Genomic DNA, 24,835 nt, shown 5'->3' on the forward strand with positions numbered 1-24,835 from the left:
CATGCAAATTCCAAACCAATGGGGAGAGTAAGAAACTCTGGGATGTCTGTAGTGGAGGAAAAAGAAAATCTAGGATGAAATTTTCCCCATATGAAAGTCTTCACTTGGGTGGTGGGCAGTATGGTGTTTGTGGAGGACATTGGCAGCGTTCTTGGACATGTTTACGGCACTCTCTATAACTTGCAATGTCATTGGAGGTAGGGCCATTGGTGTCTCTTGAGTAGGGGTAGGTATAGTTGTTTGTAGAAGTGAGAGCTTGTCTGTGGAATTGGACACCCCAGCCACACACACACATGCACACGTATACATATTTTCACTTTCATTATGTGTATAGATATTATTTAAAACTGAATTTTCCCTGGAGAATTAGAAACGGGTTTTCTTTTCTTTTATAATATTTTGACTATAGCAACATAATGCACTCATAAATTGTCATGGTTTACATTTATACATGCATTCTTCAGTTTTTAAATATAAGCTCTTACTATGAGAGTTTTGAAAAGTTTATACTTAATTTTTTTGCCACTTGAACAATTAATTTTGGCAAGATCCCTAACCTTGGCTAGAGTCCAACCCTTGTTATTCCTGTAGTTCTCTTCCACACAATCAAGAAATCATAACTCAGTAATAACTCCTGCAAGTTAATAAGAGTAAGATAGGAAATGTAGACAGTTTCTGATATGAGTATCCACTAAATTATTAATTTAAACTGTGATATATATGCAGACATTTGAACTAATGAAGAATGTTGAATGAAGCATATATATCCTGACAGTGAAATGAAGTGGTTTAAAATAATGTGTGAAACTCCCATCTGCATATCAATATTACATAATGTGTCATGTTGTATTACAAAGAATCTAAAGTGCTTTCCATGTGGATATCGGTTAGTATGTGCATTACAAAAATAGCAGTACTAGTATAGGTGTATATACAAAACTACTTCTAGGAATGATCCTAATGAATCTAAAGCAAATAAAATGGACAAAGTATCGGGAGCATGCAGTTTAGGGTATAATTACATGAACTGGAGATTGTGACTGAGTGTCACAACCTTTTATGTAAAAAATGACACACACCCATATGGTTAATGATTTTGTGTATATCAGTAGATAATACTAGCCTGCTTAACTTGTTTTTCCAATCAAAACTATCTGCATTCTACTCGCAAACTGCAAAAAGCTATAGATAAAGTACAGTTCAGATTGGGCAATAATATTTTGAAAGGAGCTGCAATTTGTAAAATCAGTTTTAATTCTTCTGCAAAGTGTGCACCGCGTTTAATTAAATATTTCTGAAATATTCCTTTATGACATGACTTTTATGGCAACCTTTCCTGCTTAATGAGAACAGATATGTAAAGTAGGCCGCAGATAAAATTAATGAATCATACCCATTGTATAGCAGTTTATGAAAAGGCAGAATTTAAAAACACTTGCAGTATTTTTCCTTGCTCAGGATTTTTGTGTGACATTCATTTTGTTGTGATTTGGATTATATCCAAATATTTTTGAGAATAACTATTTGGAGAACAGTGATTTTGGCTAGAGTGTTTTAAAAAATATTAACTCAAGCATTACTTCAGCTGTAGTTATTAGCGAATAGCTTTCTTTTGATGAAAATTGATGGTTATCTCAATGGATCATGCAGAGGGCAGAGATCATTGAACCACATCTTATTAAACAAAATGGTCTTACCTTTGAGCTAGTTTAACAACAAGAATGGAAGTGGAAATTCCTTAGCTTCAGTTTGTTCAGCAGCAGGTTAAAATATACCTCCTCCGGAAAAGAAGTGGCTTAGGAGTTAATAAAAATGAAATAAAATCTGCAAATACAGAGGGATCACTATAATGTAAATAATTATATCTATTTACCATGTTGGTAGCCCCCAATCCAAAAAATTGATGAAATATTCACTTGTATGATAGATAGATAAATAGACTAATTTAATTTGTCCATTCAGGACTTTCCATGATTAAGTTCATGAAAAATGATGGTACTTGTGCAGATCCCACATCTACTGAAAAGTAACCTCCATCGAGTGAAATAGGACTTACTCCAGGAATCCTTTTACAGGATGGCAGCCTAAATCCTGTTTGAAAAGTTCCAAGCTTTCAAGGATCATTTCCAAAAGCACCAGCATTCTAAGAAATGTGCTAAATGTGCAATATTCCACTTTGTGGTTTTGCTTTCCTGCCACAAGTATAGGGTTGGATCCTGCAGTTTTTGTTTGTGGCAGAACATAGTTCACTGCAAATTTTAGCTTGTGTTCTTTTCATTCTAGCCAAGGCACAATTTGTTATAGAGAGTATAACTGTATTTGGTTAAAATTGGTTTTCTGAAATATGATGCTAGCGTATTAGAAAAGCAACAGTTGTGGATTTAGAACTCAAAAGATATTTTGGATAACCCTTCTGTGCAGATTAAGAAAATTCTATACTCCAGGAATATGAAGTAACTGTGCATGAATATCAGTAAATTTCAAACCTTTTTCTAAAATAATATTAATATGTAAATTAAGCCATCCCTGTTGACCAAAAGAAAGTGACCACCACATCATACATCTCCAGGGAGGCATTTAGAAGCCAGTTTCATCATACTAAGGTACAGCATTGTGATTTCGAATGTACTTAAATTTTTGCCCAACCAACTGAACTAGTTCATATAGAAACTAAGGTAATTTCTATATAATTTCTATCAGGAGAGAACAGTTTAGTTCCCTATTCTTCTGAAGTCTAAACTCATCAAAACAAAGCAATCAGATATTTGATGACTGTGACATTTGATAAATTTCAAATTATCTTTTTCAAATGGTTTTTAAAAGACTGATTCAGGTCTAAAACTGATTCCAGAGGCCAGTTGCCTCTCTGTTTATTCAGGTGTTAATTTTTTTCCCTTGCAGGTGAAGCAAACTCATGTAATTTTGTCCATGACAACCCATTTCAAGCCTTTTCCATGATGTGAACAAAGATTTTACTTGTCCCCAATGTAAGACTGTTATTGTTTATCCAAGGAGGGGCTGTTTTTTTTTTCCTTTCCAGAGAACCTGGAAGATGCTTTCCTTTGGTTGCTTGAGCCAGTCATTCATAACTTCACACAGTTTTCTAAAATTAAATGTTGGTAAGCCAGATGTGCAGTTGATGTGAACTGCATAAACAAAATTACTACAATTTTGTGACTCCTGCTATTTATTTTTATGTTCTGTTTGTAGTCATAGCAAGGTAAGGTTGCTATTTGTTCTGTGTTAAAGTAAGAAGGGATTGCTTGTTGTAGTAGGGGCGATTCCTTCATTGTATATGACCAAAGTGAAGTTGTGTCATGTAGTAAAACTGTCTTTATTTGTTTGGAAAGTGGGGCAATTTAACTTCCTGCTCTTTGAAAGACTATAAATTTTTTTAAAAAGAGAGATTTTTCAGGTGGTTGATTTTCCAAACTCCACGCATGGAGATTCCATTTGTCTCAGTATGGGCCTCATCATACTTGAACATTTTTCCACTTCAAGTCACTTTAAATACTGTGACTGACTCCTGCAGAATTTTGGGGCTTGTAGTTTAGGGAAGACCCAGGGCTTCTCTGGATGAGCAGTTTAAATGCCCCTCCCCAAACTACAAACTCCAGAATTTTGCAGGAGGCAATCACTGCTGAATTCTGGGGTTTGTAGATTAGGGAGGAGCCTTTAAGATGCTTATCCAGAGAATCCCTGGACCTCCCTAAACTACAAATCTGAGAATTCAGTTGGAGGCAGTCACAGCATTTAAAATGGAAAAATGCTCAAGTGTGATGAGGGGGTTAGTCTACTTCGGAGAGATACAATAAACATGTAAAAGGTTGCCTATTTTAATATGGATGAATAAAGAAGAATGAAGGCGATTAGGCAGGAATGTACCATATCTAATGTATAAAGTTATTCACCAAACAAGAGAGAGAGGAAGAACAAAATAAATTTTCCAAATTGTCAGTTTTTTTACTTCTGCCTTTATGGATGATTCATGACAATGCAAACTTGCACTTATTTGATTCACTGATGCTTTCTCCTGTGACATTAATAATAATAATAATAATAATAATAATAATAATAATAATAATAATAATAATAATAATTTATAACTCACCCTATCTCCCCAAAGGGACTCAGGGTGGTTTACAGATAAAAGTAACAAAGTGGCAAACATTCATTGCCAATACAAACAACAACAAATCAACTGGAGCCGCAGTGGCCTGGGGAGGGCGAGTGTTGTTCCTTATTTACTGTTCTGATTTTAGATTTTTTTTTAATACTGGTAGCCACCTTCAAACAAAGGATTCCCCCAGGTAGGAAGAAGCCAGCACATGAAGCTGGCAATGCCATTAATGCTAATTCCGGTGATTAATTACAACATTAACACTGGCCTCCAATCGACAAGAGTTCTTTCTCCCACCTGGACATTATTCAACAGATATATAAACCTTCCTTGCTTAGTTTTTCCAGTATACCTCACAACCTCTGAGAATGCCTGCCATTGATGTGAGCAAAACGTCAGGAGGGAATACAGTAGAGTCTCGCTTATCCAATATAAAAGGGCTGGCAGAATACTGGATAAGCGAAAATGTTGGATAATGAGGGATTAAGGAAAAGCCTATTGAACGTCAAATTACGTTATGATTTTACAAATTAAGCACCAAAACATGTTTTGCAACAATTGACAAAAAAAGCAGTTCAATACACGGTAACATTATGTAGTAATTACAAATTTAGCACTGAAACATCGCAGTGTATTGAAAATATTGACTACAAAAACATTGATTACCAAAAGGCAGACTGGGTTGGATAATACATAATGTTAGATAAGTGAAGGATGTATAAACGTCTGCTGTACTTCTGGAACATGGAAACAGCCCGGAAAACTCACAGCAACCCTTATACTTTGTTGCTCACTGCTTTGAATCCCCGATGGGGGAGAAAAGCAGGATATAAATAGTAAATAATCCTGGTCGTGGACTGAAATGTTTATATGTTGGACTGTATGGCCTGGGTGATCCGATGCAACTCTGATTTTGGGCATTCACATTTTCTACAGAGAGAATAAGCAAGGCTTTCCTTGTTGATTAGCCCTTTGGGTTCAGGGAGTTTTAAATAAAGCCCAGCGCTCTGCAGAAGTGGCATGTTTTAACCTTGAACAAAGCAACCATTTCCTCTTTCTTCCTTACTGCACTGTTTCAGAATACCACAGACACTGTGTTTCTGCTCCTGCTTCAACTGCTAGTACTTGTGCAAATATATGAAATAATTATAAAACACAGCAGTTGATACCTTCATAGAAACATTTAGTATGAGGGAGAGGCATTGCCCAAAATGGTCACCTGTTCATTAATAGCTTTTGGATCTGTGTTTACTATACAATACCAGCTGTTCCAAGGCTGTAGTGACATAGCAAGACATTGTTTCCAGTTATAAATTGTTGGCAGCATTTAGGTGGGAGAATGAACATTTGAAAGTAGAATGATTTCACTGTTCTTCATGATTTCTATGCAGCTTAAGATAGAGACCCTTCTGATTTTAATGAGTTTTGTTCCTAGGTGAGTGTATGTAAGATGATAATTATTTCAGGTTTTCTCCAGAAATCAGATTTACTAAGCACAAAATTAGTGGCCGTGTTCATTCTTGCAAATCTTAACATTCTTTAAACCTTAGTGAAAAGGTTGTCTTTTATATGGGAACTTGCCATGTTGTGAAAAGTCTTCCTTTTGTCTTCTCTCCCTTGCCCAGTCTAAAGACTAAAATAAGTAACTGTACTTTCACCCTTGTGAAAAAAAATTGAATATTTGCATAATTGTTCTGCATGACACAGCAAGACATACTAATACTCTTCCACTGCCATCTGATCTTTTCCTTCCCCCCTCATTTTTACTAACTTTTATCTGTTCCTTTCCTGCTTATCTCACCTCGTCACTATGGAGATGTGCGCTCCAGCAAGTAATCTCAAACCAGTAAAAGTGGCTGGATTGTGCCATAATGATTGGTATGTGACCTTGTGATCCTACCATGGTTGAATCTCTCTTTCAGTCCCAAATAAAGGAGAGATCAAAGTGTTGTGATGCTGTTTTTTTAGTCTCACAAATTTATGCCAGATTTACAAAGCTTTTCCCAACAAGTTTGACATCACTGTGATTAGTGTCATTGTCTCTCTGATAGTTAGTTTCTGACCCAAACAGGTATGTGTATTTGTTTTCATAAATTTGATTCAAAGACAACAGTTGTACTATTGTATTTCTTATATGGAGCCGTGGTGGCGCAGTGGGTTAAACCCTAGTGTTGGCTGAACTGCTGACCTGAAGGTTGGGTTGCTCACCTAAAGGTTGTCGGTTTGAATACGCGAGACGGGGTGAGCTCCTGTCTGTCAGCTCTAGCTTGCGGGGACATGAGAGAAGCCCCTGGGCAACATCTCTGTAGATGGCCAATTCTTTCACACCAGAAGCGACTTGCAGTATGTTCTCAAGTCGCTTCTGACACAATAATTTTTTTCTAATACAGTATTCTGTCAGAGGAGAACAGGCTGTTTTCATAGTAAAGACTGTAATTCCTTGCCAGCCTGTTGAATTTTTGGATACATAGAATTTGATCAGTAGGATTCTTTAAGTAGCCTAAATGGCACCTATAAAATACAAGAAACATGATTTGAATAACTCACCAAAGGTGTTCTAGTATTAATCTAAATTTGTTCAAAAACACATTTTCTTTCTGTTCTAACCCATGGGATGTCTTTGGGTCAGTGTATTTCTTCAGCAGTGTATTTAGAATTTCCTTTCTGTGGTCAGATGAAAGCGTCAACATGTGTGGCCTTTAAACTACTCTCAGGTCTCTTCATTTCCTCTGCATTTAACTAAGCCAGACTTCCTGTTCTGCACTAAGGTTTACTGTGGATATATCCCAAGAAGGCAGTAGTAGTAGTAATAGTAGCATGTTCCAGGTTTGCAAGTTACATCTGTTGGGTATTTTCCCCCTCAAAAAAACCCAAAATACTATACTTTTAAAAATGTCTTTCCCTTTGTGTTGTCGAAGGCTTTTATGGCCGGGATCACAGGGTTGTTGAATGTTTTCCAGGCTGTATGGCCATGTTCCAGAAGTATTATTTCCTGACGTTTTGCTCACATCTATGGCAGCCATCCTCAGAGGTGTGAGGTAAGGAGAAACTAAGCAACGAAGGTTTTTATATATCTGATATATATAAACCTTCCTTGCTTAGTTTCTCCCTACCTCACACCTCTAAGGATGCCTTCCATGGATGTCGGTGAAATGTCAGGAGAGAATACTTCTGGAACATACACAGCCTGGAAAACATACAGCCCGGAAAACATACAACAACCCTGTCTTTCCCTTTCTTTCATTGTATAACTTGAACCTCATTAGATGTGAGTAGATAAATTGGGTGAAGCATTATTTTAAGTGTAGTGTTAATTCTCTATTCTTTCAGCCATAGTTTTGCCTAATAATTCACTTTTAAGCTACTTGTTCCCTTCTATATGTTTCAGTTAGCTCCTGCACTCCATTTTATAATTATGTGTATTTTCTTTCTTTTTCTCTCTCCTCACTCCTTTCTTTTTTACTTTCCTTGGTAATCATATTTTTAAAAATCTCAATGTTTAAATTTTTTTTTTGAAAACTGCATTTGGAAATTCATCTAATAAAAAGCAGATCATGGCTCTTTCTTAATGTATCCTAACGTTGCTGTGAGTCTTGTCACTATGAAAATATATAATCTGCAGTGTATCGCAGAAATTTAGTAAGAATTCTGGTGTCATTGTAGCATTCTATTAACTCAGAATGCCCAATCCCAACTGCTGAGTTAAGGGCAAGTGCCAATATGGCTATTTTGTATATCTGATATTAGTAGGCTTTGGTCTATTGAAAATGTTCAAGAGGGAGTGTAGTTGAAATAGCAAGTCCTTTCTGACCCCGTTTTTTTCCTCTCTATTGCTGTTCTTTTTCCTTGATTAATTTGTTTATGAACGAGAAGAAGGGTCTACAATAGTGTGAAGAGCCCTCCTCTCTGTATGCAACAGGGAGCAAAGAAAGACGGCAAAATTATTCTATGTTTAAGGCAGCAATTATATTTAAGAATGTCACCAATATCCCATTAAATGCTATTTGATGTTTTTCTTGGTAAAGTTAACAGAGTTGATTTACAAAAACCAAGTACTCTTAGTTGTTTTTATAGCTACATTATGTACACACCAGGGCATAATTTAGATTAACAAACTGGAAAAGTTACTTTGTCAGGAATGCGAGATGACAATAAACCCATTAGAGGAACAGATGTATAGCTCTTTGCTGGGTATACTGAACATTTAATCATAACCCTTGACCTGTCAAGAAATAGGAAGAGCCACTTGTTCCTGTATCCAGTCTGCAAAGCAGAATAAAACCACTTCCTCGGTTTTTGAACAAGTATTTTATCAGAAGAAAGCACATTTCTTTTGTCTTGGATGAAATGAATTTTCCCCCTTCTGGGAAATGTATCCATGGTTCTAAAGTGTTTGTAATGCATGCTTAGGGAAAAGGAAAGGTTGATCTATTACTTATTATAGTTTGTATACTGCCTCTTAATGCAGGTAGGATGCAGGGAAAATTAAAATAACAAAATAAAATCACATGCATTTATTGCATTGTGAAGTGCTTTAGCAGGTTTAATTTTCTGAGTAATATTTGAATCTTTTAAAATTTCTCCACTGTGTTTATGTACTGAAAGTCAAATAATCCTGTTCCTTTGATTCTTAAAAAATGCAAAATTAGTGGCTGATCTTTCTGCAATGTATTATTGCAGAAAGCTTATTTTCTGTTTCTTTTTTCTTCAGTGGATTTGATGGAAATAAAGGAAATCAGACCAGGAAAAAATGCAAAGGATTTTGAGCGTGGGAAAGCAATACGACAAAAAGATGAACACTGTTTCACTATTTTCTATGGTACTCAGTTTGTTCTCAACACCTTGAGTTTAGTAGGTAAATCTGTCTTCTTTGACCTAATCCCTTAATTTTTTAAACATCGAATCGGGGCTTAAAGTTTTACAATGGGAGAATTGCTGGAAAACTTTGATATACTTTGACAAAATGTTGTAACTGGAGATCCTTTTTCTGATTTGATATCCATTTAATTTACAGCTGATTCCAAGGATGATGCTGAGAGGTGGCTGTGTGGTTTGACTATTTTACATCAAGAAGCCATGAATGCTTCCACACCAGCAATTACAGAGAGGTATGTGGAAGAAAAGTGTTCTGTTTTTCATATGTTTGGGTTTCAAGAAATTTGGAATTTGGTAGATTTTTTTTATAGTCAGAAAAACAAAAGCTAGTGGAAGATACTGTGCTGAATAATGGGAGTTGCTAATTTATAGACTCAGTGATTGTGCATCAAAATTATTTTGCACATGAAATCTGTTTGTGCCATTGATTGATGCACTCAGCATGGATTAACAACCTGTCACAACTCTCTATCTGTGCAGTGGGCTAAACCCTTGTGCCGGCTAAACTGCTGACCTGAAGGTTGGCGGTTCTGGCGGTTCGAATCCACGAGACAGGGTGAGCTCCTGCTGTCAGCCCTAGCTTCCCATCCGTGGACATGAGAGAAGCCTCCCAGCAGGATGGTAACACATCCGGGCATCCTTCGGCAAAGTCTTTGTAGATGGCCGATTCTCTCATGCCAGAAACGACTTGCAGTATGTTCTCAGTTTGCTTCTGACATGATAAAAAAAATCTGTGCTGCAAAAATCTATTAATAAAAATTATTTCTTAAAAAATCTATTTCTGTTGTTCACACTGTGACTTTTGCTCTGTAGCTTGGAATGCTTCTACAATATGCACATTAAAATGTAATATATAATCTTAGCCTCTCAACACAGATGTGCAAGGCTTAAAAGGGGTGCTGGAAGATCTGTTCATGAATTCCTTGTGGTTTGTGGAGTGTAAATGTAGCTGAAGAATGTAATTTGGATTGAGGCTATAGTGGTTATTTCCTGATCCAAATTTGCCCTTTTTAAACTGCTGCTTGACCTGCAGGTGAATTTTTATATGGGGAATTAGGTTTTCAAAATCTTCAGAACACACTGGGGAACAGTGAAGTATTCATCCAAATTCTGACCGCCTTATATATATAGAGTCTCTATGCGGTAAGCATAGAAATAGGAATAAAGTACTTTAAACATCTGGTCTTCGTTCTCTCATTAAAACTGACTTTAAAATGTATCCTTTTATTGCTGTAGAAATTGAAATGGCTGAATAAGTTTGATCAAGTTGTCATGAAACATATCAGTGCTGTGCTTTATTTGTTTTTTAAAGCTGGCTCAGAAAGCTGATTTACTCAGTGGATCAATCCAGAAGGAATAGGTAATGTTTTTCTTTTAACTTTACTTCTACCTGTTTTGTTTATTTTCCTACTTTTTAATTGTATTCATTATAGTAAAGTCAGCAGTACTTAAAAAACCTCAGATATTACCTTTTAAGAAAGAAAACAGACCTGAGTAGTGTTGGTAGTATCTGCTCTTCAAGTTCATGATTATTTTTTGTTCCCCTGGGTATGAAATTTATGGCATAGAAGGGCATGATATGGTCTGCAAACTTTTAAACTAAGTCAGGAGTATTGTTTCTCTAGTGGTTCACATACAGGATTTGTTTTCCTGATTTAAAAAGGCACCATTGCAAGTGTAAATACAGCCCATGGTTATGCTTAGCATGAAGGCTGTAGTAGTAATTCTGTCCCCAAGAATTCCAGTTTGATTACAATCAATGAGTATCTCATTTCCATGCGGTAAACATTGGCTCCATGAGATACACAACAAGGCACAGAAGCAAAGGAGGCCTCTTTTTCAGCAGCAGAATTAGTATGATCAAGGTTAATTTAAAAATAAACAAAGAAAGGGCAAAGTGCCAACCCCTGCATGTTCTTTGACAGCTGCTCACAGTACTGTGTGGTCACCTGTGTTTAGATAAGAAACACCATAATAAGGAAGAATTGTGACGCATGGGAGATCCATAGGATAGCCAAGCCTTTTCAGCTGCCATGAATGTGTCCTATCCAATCTTAATCAAATTCAGTGTATTGTGCTAGGATGCCAAACCACAACACAGCTGATATATCTTCTGAAAGTTCATTAAAGTGGCACTGCTTCTTGCTTTCTAAACAATGGGGATAGGGGAGGGAGAAAGAATTTGAATTCAGCTTAAATTGTGGAAATCCAGATGGTTGAGTGATAGGGGCACATGTTTTAAATGCATAGAGTTTCAGGCTAAGTGTCACATATCTTAAATAATGGAGCTGGAAAGGTTCTTTGCCTTAAACTTTGGAGGCATTTCTCTCTGTCAAAACATGGCCTATATGATGAGCCTATAGTAGCCCACCTCAGTGTTATGCATGTGGGGAAACCTTGGATAGAAAAGCTTTATACAAGCTATTTTATGTTTTTATGGTGAGAAAAAGGAGAGCAGGGGTAGCATTCTAAGTAGTTTTATTTGTCATGCAATAGTAGAGAAGTTGATTCTGCCAAGTTATTTTAGACAGCTACCCCAGCACCACTCTTGTTGTACTCTAGTAGAAACTTGATTTAACCAGAAAAAGATCCTTGTGACACTTTTTTGAGGTACAGGGTTAACGTTCAAGGCTGAATGCAGAGTCAGATCCTGCCTAATGGGAATAAAAGAAAAGTGTGAGAGTGGAATTGAAACAGAAGGTACATTCTCAAAATCATGGAAAATGCAGGAGTAGGAAAGTTAGTTCAATGCTGCATTTGTAGAACATTTCCAATGTACTCGTAAATAAAGTTTGGCAAATGTATAGACAAATGGGTGTTAATCAGTTTAAATGAAGACACTGTCGACTTCAAACATACTTTCTTAACATGTATAAAACAGCATTGTCTGCTTTTTGCTTGCTGGTAATTTCCGCCACAATATTTTGCTTGTGAAATCAAATCAGTAAAGCCTATATGTAGAAGAGTGTGGTGAAAATATAGTCATAAAGCAGTGATTCTCAACCTGGTTTCCCTAGATGGTTTTGGCCTTCAATTCCCAGAAATCCTAACAGCTGGTAAACTGGCTGGGATTTCTGGGAGTTGTAGGCCAAAAACATCTGGGGATCCCAGGTTGAGAACCACTGTCATAAAGCATGACCTTGGTCTTGAGACAGCTTTTTTCTATTTGTTATCTACATGCCAAGAATGTGCCTCCATCTTGTCTGGTTTGGCCTTTAATGTATCACCCAGTATGGCTTGGTAGTTTGAGTGTTGCTCTAGAAGAGTGGGAGATGAGGTTTCAAATCTCCATTTAGCCATGGAAACATACTGGTTTCTATGCACCCATGTATATATTCTAAGCCAATAACTTTAAGTTGCCTGTGGGTGAAATACAAACCTTGTTTCTATAGTGTTGAACTTCAAGAAAAGAAAATTTTCAATTTTCCTTATTTTCTCTCAACTTTCAGCATCAGCCTTCGAGAGCTAAAAACTGTGCTTCCATCTGTAAACTTCAAAGTAAACAACATAAAGTTTTTAAAAGATAAGTTTGCAGTAAGTATGTGTTAACCATTTTTGAGCTGTGTATATTACAACAACTTGTACATTATGTCACAAGTGACTGTTTTCCAAAACAATTGCTGCTACAAAAAAAAATCAGAAGATAAAATCTTGTATCCCAGCGTTCAGATAAAAATTGTGTTTATTGTTAATTGTTAATGTTAAATACAAATCACATTTTCCAAATTCATATCCTTTGTGTTACAAGATACGGAATAACCAGGTACCCATGAAAATGAACAGTTGGATATTTTGGTTCTTTCTTAGATAGAAACTCTTTCCCTTAGAGACCCTTTGGGTGGCCAGTAGGTGGGTTTCTCATATGGGAAGTTACAACAATTACACTATGTAATACAATATTCGTTCCTGGGTTGTAATGTCATTTCCTATTTGGTTCTATCATAAAAACATGGAAAACTGCAAAATTATTGTTTTTGTGGGAAGGACATCCTGCAGCACATTTTGCGATAGTTTTTTAATGTATATTTCATAGAGTCTTAACCAATTCAACATAGTTTGTGGCAGCAACAAAAACTAAGTTTCTAGAGTAGAACAACTACTTCCAAAGTAAGGACTGCACAATTAAACAGGAAATAACATTCAAACCAGCAACAGAACATTTTTCAAATTTTGTTACATAGTGTTATTTCAGAACTCTTGTTATGTTTTCTTTAAAAAACCTCTTAATAATTTACTTTTTTCACAGGAAATAAAGGCTGTTAAAGAAGAACTTAGCTTTGAGCAATTCCATCTATTTTACAAGAAAATTATGTTTGAGCAACAGAAATCGGTAAACGGGCAGTTTACATCTTAATACATAAGTGATCATTCTGTTAGGCATTTTTCTTTCCGTTTGGTAGATTTGGAAGAATTAGTAACTGTTATTGAAAAACAAATCTGTAATATTTTAAGAGTTATAAAAGGGTGGTATGGTTTGCTTAATCAGGAATGTCCTATCAATGGATATTGTGTGTGTGTTGTGTATTGTTTAATATTGTAGCTAAATTGTTTATGTATGTATGTATGTAGATAGATAGATAGATAGATAGATATAGTTAGATGCCTCAAGTCTATTTTTTAAACACAGTGTCTCCTGTATCTATTTATTTAAAAATCAGGAGTGCTGGCATTTGTCCTTTCAAATTCATGCTAGGCTAGATTTATGGCCTAGTTCTGTTATAATGGATCCCCGGTGGTGCAGTGGGTTAAATCACTGAGCTGCTGAACTTGCTGACCGAAAGGTTGGTGTTTCGAATCCGGGGAGTGTAGTGAGCTCCCGCTGTTAGCCCCAGCTTCCGCCAACCTAGCAGTTCGAAAACATGCAAATGTTGAGTAGATCAATAGGTACCGCTCTGGTAGGAAGGTAACGGCACTCCATGCAGTCATGCGAGCCACATGACCTTGGAGGTGTCTATGGATAACGCCGGCTCTTCGGCTTAGAAATTGAGAGGAGCACCAACCCCCAGAGTCGGTCACTAGACTTATTGTCAGGGGAAAACTTTTACCTTAACCTACCTCTGTTATAATGATCCCAGTCCAACAAACCATGAGTTTGGATCTCCATTGTAGCTACAGATGAAACCATACTTCACCACAGGGCTGGACAAATGCAGCCCAAGGCTGTTTATGTGGCCTCCAAAGGTCAATTTTATGAAAGGAAAATATGTTTAATACATTTAGATGGTGATGAGGAACCACTGCTAACAAGCTTTGACTGCAGAATTGGTTGACATCATACTTCACTTTTACAGGCAATATATGTTCTGATTCATTAAAACATGCATTATTTTTTATCTTCTGCTTTCCTAGATTCTTGATGATTTCAAGAAAGATTCCACTATGTTTCTTCTGGGGTGAGATGCCTTTTCATGCAGTTTTGGATTTCATTGTTATTCGATGAGATATAACTAAAGAGTGACTGTTTTTCACAATCTTAAAATATTGGATGTCACTATAACTCAGGAATCATGGCCTATTAATGGGCAAATGTACACATCATATGCTGGTGTAGACAGCCTGTTTGCTTTAGCTTTGTTCCTCTCATTTGCATATAGATTAGTGTGATATCTGATGCCTGGAGTAGCTTTTATTGTGTAGAAGCAAACCATATTTTGTAATCTAGTCTTAAATTAGAACTTCTTAGGGTTTTTTTCTGGCTTTAGTATGCTAAATTATTAATTCCTGAATTTTTGTCTGCTTTTCTGGATGAACAAAATTTCTGGGTGAATAAAGGAACAAACTTGCATATATATATGTGGTGGGACCGTGATAATGTATACACATTTTTATTTTTATTTTAAAAAGTGAGATGGAGGAAATATTAGAGTTGAACAAAAACATTTTTTACCCAAAAAATGGAAGGTAAAGGCAGGAATAAAGAATGGGCCAAAATTACAAAATATATTATAGAAGCTGCACAAGCAGTGGTTTCCCAGTGGTGGAAAGAGCACAGAAAATGGAAAATTAAAAATGAGTACGAATATTTAGCAGACTATATGCTGCAGGGATTTTATTATTGAAAGGAGAATTAAATATACAGACAGATATTCTAAAGAGAACTAGGACTCAAAGTGGAAAGAGCTGAGAGCCAGAGTAAAAGGGAAAGAAAAGTGCAAAGAACTGAATCAGATCAACTTCATGATCAGACAGATAAAATAATATTTAAAAGCGAGTTACAACTGCTCCCGAAGGGAAGGGATGGGAGGGAGAGGGAAGAGTAAAAAGCAGATGAGCTAAACATTAGGCAACATGAGTACAATCTGTGGCAACTGGGCTTTGATTTAACATTGTGCCCTACCTGACTTGATCTTTTATGGGTTTTTCCACCAAAGTAGTCTTTAAAAGGTTGTCCTTCCCTGTCTTCTTTTGTTAACAGCAACACAGATCGTCCAGATGCTTCAGCAGTACATTTGCATGACTTCCAGAGGTTTTTGCTGCATGAACAGCAGGTGAGATGACCTAGATCTCTTGTGCAGTTAGACTCAAGACTTTTCTGGCATTGTGTTGTCGAATGCTTTCATGGCCGGGATCATGGGGTGGTTGTATGTTTTCCGGGCTGTATGGCCATGTTCTAGAAGTATTCTCTCCTGACATTTCGCCCACATCTATGGCAGGCATCCTCAGAGGTTGTGAGGTATGGAGAAACTAAGCAAGGAAGGTTTATATATATCTGTTGAAAGTCAAGGGTGAGAGAACTCTTTGTCAGTTGGAGGCCAGTGTGAATGTTGTAGTTAATTAAATAGCTTCCTCTCCTGGCTTCTTCCTGCCTGGGGGCATCCTTTGTTCAGAGTCGTTAGCTGCCCCTGGTTCCCATGTCTGGAACTTCTCTTTTCAGAGTGTTGCTTCTTATTTACTGTTCTGATTTTTGAGTTTTTTAATACTAGTAGCCAGATTTTGTTCATTTTCATGGTTTCCTCCTTTCTGTTGAAGTTATCCACATGCTTGTGAATTTCAATGGCTTCTCTGTGTAGTCTGACATGATAGTTGTTGGAGTGGTCAAGCATTTCTGTGTTCTCAAATAATATACTGTGTCCAGGTTGGTTCATCAAGTGCTCTACTACGGCTGATTTCTCTGGTTGAGTTAGTCTCAAAAATTGTGAGTTGTAATCGGAAAGCTCATATATTTCTGGTCAGTGGAGCTTTCCTATCTTCTGTCTGACCCGCAGAACTAATGGAATAGGATGTGGAATGAGAGGTACAGCTGGAGGGAGGATTTGGACAAAATAAAGGATACTCAGTGGAACAGTCTACACATAAGATGCTCCCTGGGTCCTGTCCAATCTTAATACATTTCTTTGAAATATATTTCCTCAGATGTGCATGCAAAAGGAATGATGGGTTTTTAGCATATTTCACTATTCTGTGTTACATATATCATGAACTCTGTGCCACTTCCTGTTGCGTAAACAGATTTTTATGCTGGATATATCTGACTTAATGTATTGCTGTGTTTTCTCTTGTATTAATGCTTCCTTGTTTGCTGCCACTATTTGAAACACCATTTATTGATCCTGTATGAAACTATTACCTCTTTATAATGTGGAAATTATATCTTTATTTAGTTCTTTGGGATAGTTTTGGTCTGACTTAAATCTTGAATGCATTCAGGCACTACATGAATGAATGATGAAAGTTCCCCTGGCCTAGGTTGTTTCACTGCAAGTTGTTTAGCCATATCTGGCTAAATGAGGAAGCTGATTTCAAATAATGCCTTGCTATTCCTTTAAGAGCTCGTTTGAGGCAATAGTTTTTAACATCCTCCTTGCTGTAAGCAAGTAGCTCAGGCATGGACAAACTTCGGCCCTCCGGCCCTTCCGGCTGTTAGGAATTGTGGGAGTTGAAATCCAAAACACCTGGAGGGCTGTAGTTTGCCCATGCCTGATATAGCTCTTACCTTTTAATGTGGCTTTCTATATTTTGGTATACATTTTAGTCAAAATGAATTACTGTAGTTACTTGAATAATTTTTGGAGTACCATATACCTTTATCTCTGGCAAAATGTAGAATTGTTAAAAGGTATAATATTGTATTAACTATTAAGATCCATGGTTCCATTGCTTACAATTAGAACAATGGTTCAAGAACTGCGTAAAAAATAATAAAATGGAAGTAAACTTAATCAATTTGAACAGATAATACAAAATGTAAGAGATATAGATGAACATAAAAACTTGAAAGGAATAACTAGTAAAATATATAAGATGTTAATTGAAATAAGGAAGGAAAAATAAACAATAACATTCTTAAGGAGATTTGGGAAGAAGATTTAGGGATGGAAATAAAAGAAATGGAGTGGTCACAGTTATGGAAACAAAGACATTTGAAAGGAAAGTTATTATAAATTGATATGGAGGTGGTATATCTAACACCAATAAAAATAGCAAATATACATTAAAAATATTTATAAAATCGTTGGAGAGGATTCCAGGAAGCGGGAACATATATTCATATGTGGTGGCAATGTAAATTTTTGGGGAAAGGTATTTAGAGAAATAGAGGAGATAATGAACATTAAAATAGAAAGAAGTCCTAGTATAGCTTTATTATCATTATATAATAATAAACATCTGAAAAAAAGAAGAAAAAGATGCGATATCAGATCAATTAATAATAGCAAGACTGCTTAACGCAAGGAATTGGAAAAGGGAAATAAATATACAAATAGAAGGGTGATATAAGGAAGTATGGAAATTGGAGTTAAAAGAGGGACATGGAAACAAAGTGATTTTGATGATGTCTGGGGAAAATGTATTGAAAGAGGATTCAAAAAGAAGGATGGAAAGTTACCTCCACAAGAGAAAATGTAATTTTGGACAGAGAATATTAAAAAGTTGCTTGGGGGGAGGGGAGCACGCGGATGAAGGATAGAGATACTGTATATTTATAAGCGTGAAAGCAACAGTGGATACAAAAAGATTTATGAGATGTATTCTACACCATGTGTCTGTTGTATAACAAATGTATTAAATTGCTTTAAAATAAATAAAATATTAAAAATCAATTAATATAAATAGGCATGAGTTACAACTGTATATTGTGGAAATTTTAGGAAACATGGGCACAAGATCTTAATAAAGTAAGAGAACGGATGTCTAAATTTATAGATGACACCATGAGAGAAACTGATGAGCCTTTTCTATATGTTGATGAGGTAAGACAATTAGCTTTCTTTGACATTTTATTTATTATTTATTTGCAACATTTCTACCATAAATATGTAAAAACAGACCTGATACCGTAATCTAAAAAGAACTGTATAATTCGGTGTCCTCCTCTTTACATTGATTGAAGACAGGTAGTTTAAATTAATTTTTATCCCGCATTTTATTGTGATACATATTGGGAAGATGAGTTGTTTCTCTTCCTCTCTTTGTGTTAATTACAGTCTTGCTCTCCTTTCTTTATGTGTTCTAGTTCCTTACTTATCTTTTTTCAAAAGAAAACAGTATCTGGGATGACAAGTATGATGCAATTGACCCTCAGGACATGAATAATCCTTTGTCCCACTACTGGATTTCTTCCTCACATAATACGTAAGTTGCTCTTTTTAACAAAAGGAATGGTTATTCTTTGTAACATTATAAACTGCATTATACCTTTGAATGCTATTCTCTATGGCCTAGATACCTCACAGGAGACCAGCTTCGTAGTGAATCGTCCCCTGAAGCATATATCAGGTGCCTCCGAATGGGATGCCGGTGTATTGAGTGTAAGCATTTTGTATACCCATTGAGAGAATTATTGGAGGGTATTGCTAGAGTACAGGCAGTCCCCAAAGTACGAACAAAATAGGTTCTGTGGGTTTCTTTTTAACTTGAATTTATTTGTAAGTTGGAACAGATACTGGGTTGCTGTGAGTTTTTGGGGTGTACCGCCATATTCCAGCAGCATTCTATCCTACATCGTACACCCTGAAAAACTCACAACAACCTAGTGATTCCGGCCATGAAAGCCTTCGACAATACACAAAACAATTAGGCTTTTTGTGGAAACAAAGATTAGAGAGAAAGCTTCTGTGGAGACACCTTTTCCCCATGATAATAACTTTCAGGAGTGAATTTCCCTTCCGAGGAGTAGATTTCTCTCACTTCCTGTTGTCTCACCCCCATTTTTAACTATGAGGCTTTTGTGAGTCGGATGTTTGTAATTCGGAGACTGTCTCTATATGCTATTTTGTGATTTCTTCTCATTTTCCTGGTCACAATCATTGAACAAATCATGGCCCTCCATATCAATATAGAACAAAATTTGAATTTTTTCTGTTCCTGGTTTGCAAGTGTTATTTCCTGTTTAATTGTGTGTGTTATTTCCTGATTAATTATGTGGCACTTACTTTGAAAATAGTTGTTATACTCCAGAAACTTCATTTTTGTAGCTGCCGCAAACTAGGTTGAGATTCTATGAAATATTCATTGAAAAAACTAGAACCAAATGTGCTGTAAGATGTCCCTCCTGCAGAAACAAAGTTTTTGCATGTTAACAAAACATTTTCCATATTTTTATTATAGAACCAATTAGGAAATGATATTTATAACCCAGGAACAAAAATTGTGTTACACAGTGTATTCATTACAGACATTGTGGTGAATGTTCACTAGAGTCTGCATTTTTCATGGGTCAAAACTTCTCTGGTGTTCTTGTCTAGGCCACTTGAAAAGCCCATATACATAGGAGGAAGCAAATGGAATTCCCCTTCAAACCAAAGCTAGCTTCTACAACCAAGACCATTAGAATGAGACAGCTGTTTGGGAAAGGAAATATTTTGTTCACATTGACACAGTTCAAAATGCTATCTTTAGAAAGTTCTGGCCATACAGTTTGGAAAATTCACAGCAACCCAAAAATTATTTGTAGAAAATGAATTGCTAACATGGAGAGATTCTTATTTCAGCAATGTCATTCAAACTTTCATTCAAACTTTCATTCAACTGTCATTCAAACTTTCTCATGTATAAGTGCCTAGTTCTAATATTTATAATTAAATATTTAAGTACTGTAGTTGAATACAGCTGAATATATTACTTCAATGGTTTCTTAATTGCATATAGTGGATTGCTGGGACGGTCCAGATGGGAAACCCATCATTTATCATGGATGGACACGGACAACGAAAATTAAATTTGACGATGTTGTGCAAGCCATCAAGGAGCATGCTTTTGTCACGTCTGAGTAGGTATTTTAATTAAGATATTTTCCTACTAATACAATTGCATTTTGTGCCTAATTTATTGTCAGAAGATAATCCTTTCTAGACTCTGCTTTTAAAATCTCCCAAGAACATTATAGAGTGATCGAGACTATATCATCTGTATAGGAGGTGCTTAGTTTCCATAGAGAATCCCTGCATTGGATTCCAGTATGACCCCAGGCATTTAGCTGCGTTCCTTCTGTGACGTTCATTTATTGACCAGAACCTAGGGGTTCAGGGGAATAAGAGTTTTGATGTTAATCAAAGAACCTTTTGGGAAGTCTAAAGACCACTCATATCCTTCTTGTCCATCTACAATGCATTGGATACAGCCTTGGGGCAGGAATAAGGCTACAGCCTGGTTTTTAAGAAGGGTTTTTGGCCCATGAAACTAGAAGACATTGGAGTTGAATAAACAGTGTACTAGTTTCGGTTGTGGACAATCAAGTCCAAATCTCTACAAGCCTCTAAAAAAGAAAGCTAAGGGATTTGTGGCCTTTTATTTTACTCTTTTATTATTGGAAGGATATGTAAGCACATTTACATTTAAGAAGATTAGAATAATGGTTTAATCAGAGTTGGGCAGTTCTTTCTTAAATTACAGTTTTATGTAAATATTCAAAAACATTTAACCTACTGATGCCTCAATTAAAGTAATTTTATTGGTATCTATGTTTATTTTGAAATTTAACAGTAGATGCTGCATTTCACACCCTCGGCTTATGTTTGAGTCAATATGTTTTCCCAGTTTTTTTGTGGTAAAATTAGGTACCTCAGCTTATATTTAAATCTACTTATACTCAAGTATAAACGGTATGTTTTTTAAGGACTTCCCAGGGGTGTCTGACTGGCCTCTGTGCAAATAGGAATGCTAAAGCAGATGGACCTTTTGCCTGATCTTTTATTATGTTTTGTCTTCGTTTTCTTTACTTAAGGTACCCAGTGATTTTGTCCATCGAGGAGCACTGCAGCGTGGAGCAACAACGCCACATTGCCCGAGTGTTCAGGGAGGTGCTTGGGGATCAACTTCTCACCAAACCTGTTGAAGCCAGTGCTGATCAGCTGCCCTCGCCAACTCAGTTGAAGGAAAAGTTTATCATCAAGGTAAGTTTAACTTGCTGAACAAAATGTACTAGAAAGTGTTTCTAGCCCACCTTTCTTTTGTGACTAATTGAAATGGCAGCTTCTGACATGTCTAATTGGTTGCTATATCGCACAGTCTAGAAGAGTTGCCTAGAGAAAGGCTTGTGTTTCCCCGCTTCATTTTGATATGAAAAGCCAGCCACAGAATGCATAGTCTCTATTGATCTCCAGTTAGCCTTGTAAACTTGACAGACCACTGGCAAGTGGGATCAAAGGATCCTGCATGTCTGAATTAAAATAGCGATTAATCCTTGGTGGAGCTCATGTTGAATATCCTGTGGATATGCTGAATTTGATACTATGGAGGCTGTATTGATGTGACACACAATTGCAACTAAAGCAAAGTAACACTCCTTAAATTCTGGGAAGCTAGAAGCCAGATTTTTTTTGACCAGAATGAGAAGGAACATTTGGAATGAGGACTTTCATTTTGTAGTGTCACCTGACATAAAACAATTCGTCTGATCTAAATGATTCCAGTTTGAACAGCCAGCGTACATGTTGACAGACATGGGTTGCTCCTTAACAAATCCTGGAAATGGAAAATGTTCATTTGGAGCCACAAAGGAAACTTGCCTTTTGAATTCACACTTTGAAAAGTTCAACTGCGTTGGTTTAGCAAATAGATGGGTTGCTCATTAAGTAACATTTTTTTAAATTGCAGCAATAGGTTTTTACAATACATTTTGTCCCCAGGGTTCTGTTTGTTAGTGAACAAAGTGGACTAAAACCCTCCCATTTCCTATCAATTCAAAGTAGAAGTTTTCACTGAACAAATAAGTTTTTACCTAGTTTTTTGTGCCTTCAATAAAACATCCTGCTGCCCAGTAATTTGGGTACACTATGTTTCTAAAGATGGTTAATTTTATAAAAACAAAATGATGAATATGAATGATTAATCCATAAAGCTTTACGCCATGTTTGTGTAGGCATGGTGAATCTGAATCGAAATTGGTTGTCCAGATTAGAGGATGCAAAAGGAATGTAGAACAGCGAAACCAAACTAGAACTGTTGGATAAATCACCTGAGATATTGATAATTGTTGTCTGTCTTTCATTTTATATTAGCATAAAAAACTAGGGCCAAAAGGTGATGTAGATGTCAATACAGAAGACAAGAAAGAAGAAAAAAAGCAACAAGGAGAACTCTACATGTGGGACACCATAGACCAGGTGAACAGTCTGTTCTTTATGCTTGTGTTAGTGTTTGCTTTGTAAGGTTGGCTTCTGCTACTTAGGTCAGAGAGTCTCATATACATTAAATTAATCCTGGAGACTTTGGTCAAAGAGGGACTATGAGAATGTTGTAACCATATCCTTGTTGTTCATAGTGATTTTGGAGAGGCTAACACTGAATTTTGCCTTCTAGAAATGGACTCGCCATTATTGTGCTATAGCCCATGAAAAGCTCTCTTTTAGTGATGACATTGAACAAAACAATGAAGAAGAACCATTGAAGGTATTAAAATTTTAGTCGTGAGATTATTTTCATTTGGGATTTTTGTGTGTTTTGTTTTCCTTCAAGGCATTTTCTAATTTCTAATTTTGTTGTATATATTGATGAGACATTAGAATGTTATATTAATAATTTTCCTCCAAGAGGATAGTTGTTATTAGGACAGTTACCGTATATAGTCAAGTTTTGTTAATTTGACCTATGTACTATTGTTTGGGGGGGGGGGGGTGGTTGGGTTTTTTTTATTGTTTTAACTGCTATTTGCTGTAAGCCGCCCTGAGTCCCTTCTGGGAGAGGGGGCGGGATATAAATAAAAATTATTATTATTATTATTATTATTATTATTATTATTATTATTATTATTATTATTAGTTGACTACATGTGTAAATCCAAGGCAGGTTGTGATGCCAAAATTATGGATTTTGATATGACCAATTGATAAGTCGAAGGCTGATATGAGTAAAGGGACAGTACTTATATTGATCTGTGAATAAGTCAACCCAGGGCTTTCAGGTTGATTTTAAAACTAAAATTCCTATACTATTCCTATAAGTGTACTTGACAGCAGGAAGCTAGAATCATGCACTTGGAATATAGTGACCTATTGCAAAACCAAATGTGGGCTTGAATATGTAGAATTTTATTCTAAGAGTTTTATTTATTTATTTATTTATTTGCTACATTTATATGCCGCCCTTCTCACCCCAAAGGGGACTCAGAGCGGCTTACAAATTAAATTTACATACAATATTATATTAGTATAGTACAATACTGGTAACAAATTACTATAGTGTACTGTATCAACATATTGTAATATTATTAGTAATATTACATGTAAAATATGATATATAATTAATATTATTATATTGTATTATTAGTATTATATCGTATTACAATATAATATTATGAATACTTTGTTTAGTTAAAGTATTTAATTTAAAACCTTGAAACTGGACATCAAAGTGGCCTTCTGCTACAGAGGAGAGGGATATTTAAATCAGTTCTAGTTTGTATCAAAAAGAAAAGGGACTCATTTACACTTGAAATTCATATATTCCCTGAACAAGCTGGCAAAGTGAACAGTCAGTTCTTACAAGAAATCATGCTGCCTTTTAACTTAAGGGAGTGTCATTGCAGCTTAGAAGCATAGTTAACAGCCAGGGATCACCCAGTTCACACATAGGACAGGCTTCTATCAGATTAGGGCAAGAGCCAAGTTTTTGTTTGGTCATTTTCTGTAAAACTGTTTAAGTTGGAAGAGTCATCCATAACGGTGAACTGCATTGCAGAGTCCGAGTAAATCTTAAATAGGAGCACGATGCCACTCAAATAGGCTTTGTGGATTGTTTTGTACAAGATGACCTGCATTCCCTGGGTCATGTAAGTCACCTACAATAATAAATATAGTATATTACTTCCTTTGATATTTATACTGGTAAATCAGAAGTCGAAACTGAGAAAACTTTTCCTGATTTTTCAGATCTGCCACTCACACAACACACAACACCCTTAAATATATTTGCATAAAATATTTTAAAAGTTTGTAGGTATAAAGCTCAGTATACCTGTATTAAACTGAGCTTTCATTTTAAATGAGTTTTTTTTTAAATGAAAGATGCTCTCATAACCTGGTGAGCTCATGCAGAGGCTAAGTTGGAACTGGTGACTTTTTGGGTCACACTTGGTCTCTTGATCACTTTGTATCCATGACAACATTATAAAGTAAACCCTTTGCATCCATTCATACCAGGAGACAATGAAAGTTGGGGTTCTTACAGAATCATCACACCACATGTTGTGTTGTGATGTGGACTGTCTCTCTTTAAAATTTCCATGAAATCCTTTAAGTGGGGTGAGAACCTTGACAGGAGCCCAATGGGATCTTCCTGTTCTCTTGGCCAGTGATTGGAGCAAAGTATGTTGTGTTCCTGATGAGACATGCAAAGATTCCACTCACTGCCAGCTTCCTCTATTAATAGCAAATTAAAAAATGCCAAATTTCTGTATTCATT

At 36.1% G+C, this 24,835-nt stretch overlaps 1 protein-coding gene across 3 annotated transcripts in view; it reads left to right on the top strand.

The window, feature by feature from the left end:
- The window catches only part of plcg2 (phospholipase C gamma 2), a 53,490-nt gene that overhangs the window by 11,470 nt on the left and 17,185 nt on the right, over positions 1-24,835 (top strand). For all 3 annotated transcript variants that reach the window (XR_010000608.1, XM_003222969.4, XM_016994769.1), the window contains 14 exons: positions 8,832-8,975; positions 9,135-9,228; positions 10,308-10,355; positions 12,445-12,529; positions 13,242-13,325; positions 14,345-14,388; positions 15,411-15,483; positions 18,085-18,186; positions 18,450-18,568; positions 18,659-18,744; positions 20,084-20,204; positions 21,159-21,327; positions 22,435-22,539; positions 22,736-22,825. Coding sequence is in view for 2 of the 3 variants with exons in the window: in XM_003222969.4 (XP_003223017.1) it covers positions 8,832-8,975; positions 9,135-9,228; positions 10,308-10,355; positions 12,445-12,529; positions 13,242-13,325; positions 14,345-14,388; positions 15,411-15,483; positions 18,085-18,186; positions 18,450-18,568; positions 18,659-18,744; positions 20,084-20,204; positions 21,159-21,327; positions 22,435-22,539; positions 22,736-22,825 (1,364 nt within the window). In the remaining variant the exon portion in view is untranslated. The remainder of the gene's footprint in view (positions 1-8,831; positions 8,976-9,134; positions 9,229-10,307; positions 10,356-12,444; positions 12,530-13,241; positions 13,326-14,344; positions 14,389-15,410; positions 15,484-18,084; positions 18,187-18,449; positions 18,569-18,658; positions 18,745-20,083; positions 20,205-21,158; positions 21,328-22,434; positions 22,540-22,735; positions 22,826-24,835) is intronic.

The sequence above is a fragment of the Anolis carolinensis genome, unplaced genomic scaffold, assembly GCF_035594765.1.
Source record: "Anolis carolinensis isolate JA03-04 unplaced genomic scaffold, rAnoCar3.1.pri scaffold_9, whole genome shotgun sequence".
Classification (NCBI taxonomy): Eukaryota; Metazoa; Chordata; class Lepidosauria; order Squamata; family Dactyloidae; genus Anolis; species Anolis carolinensis.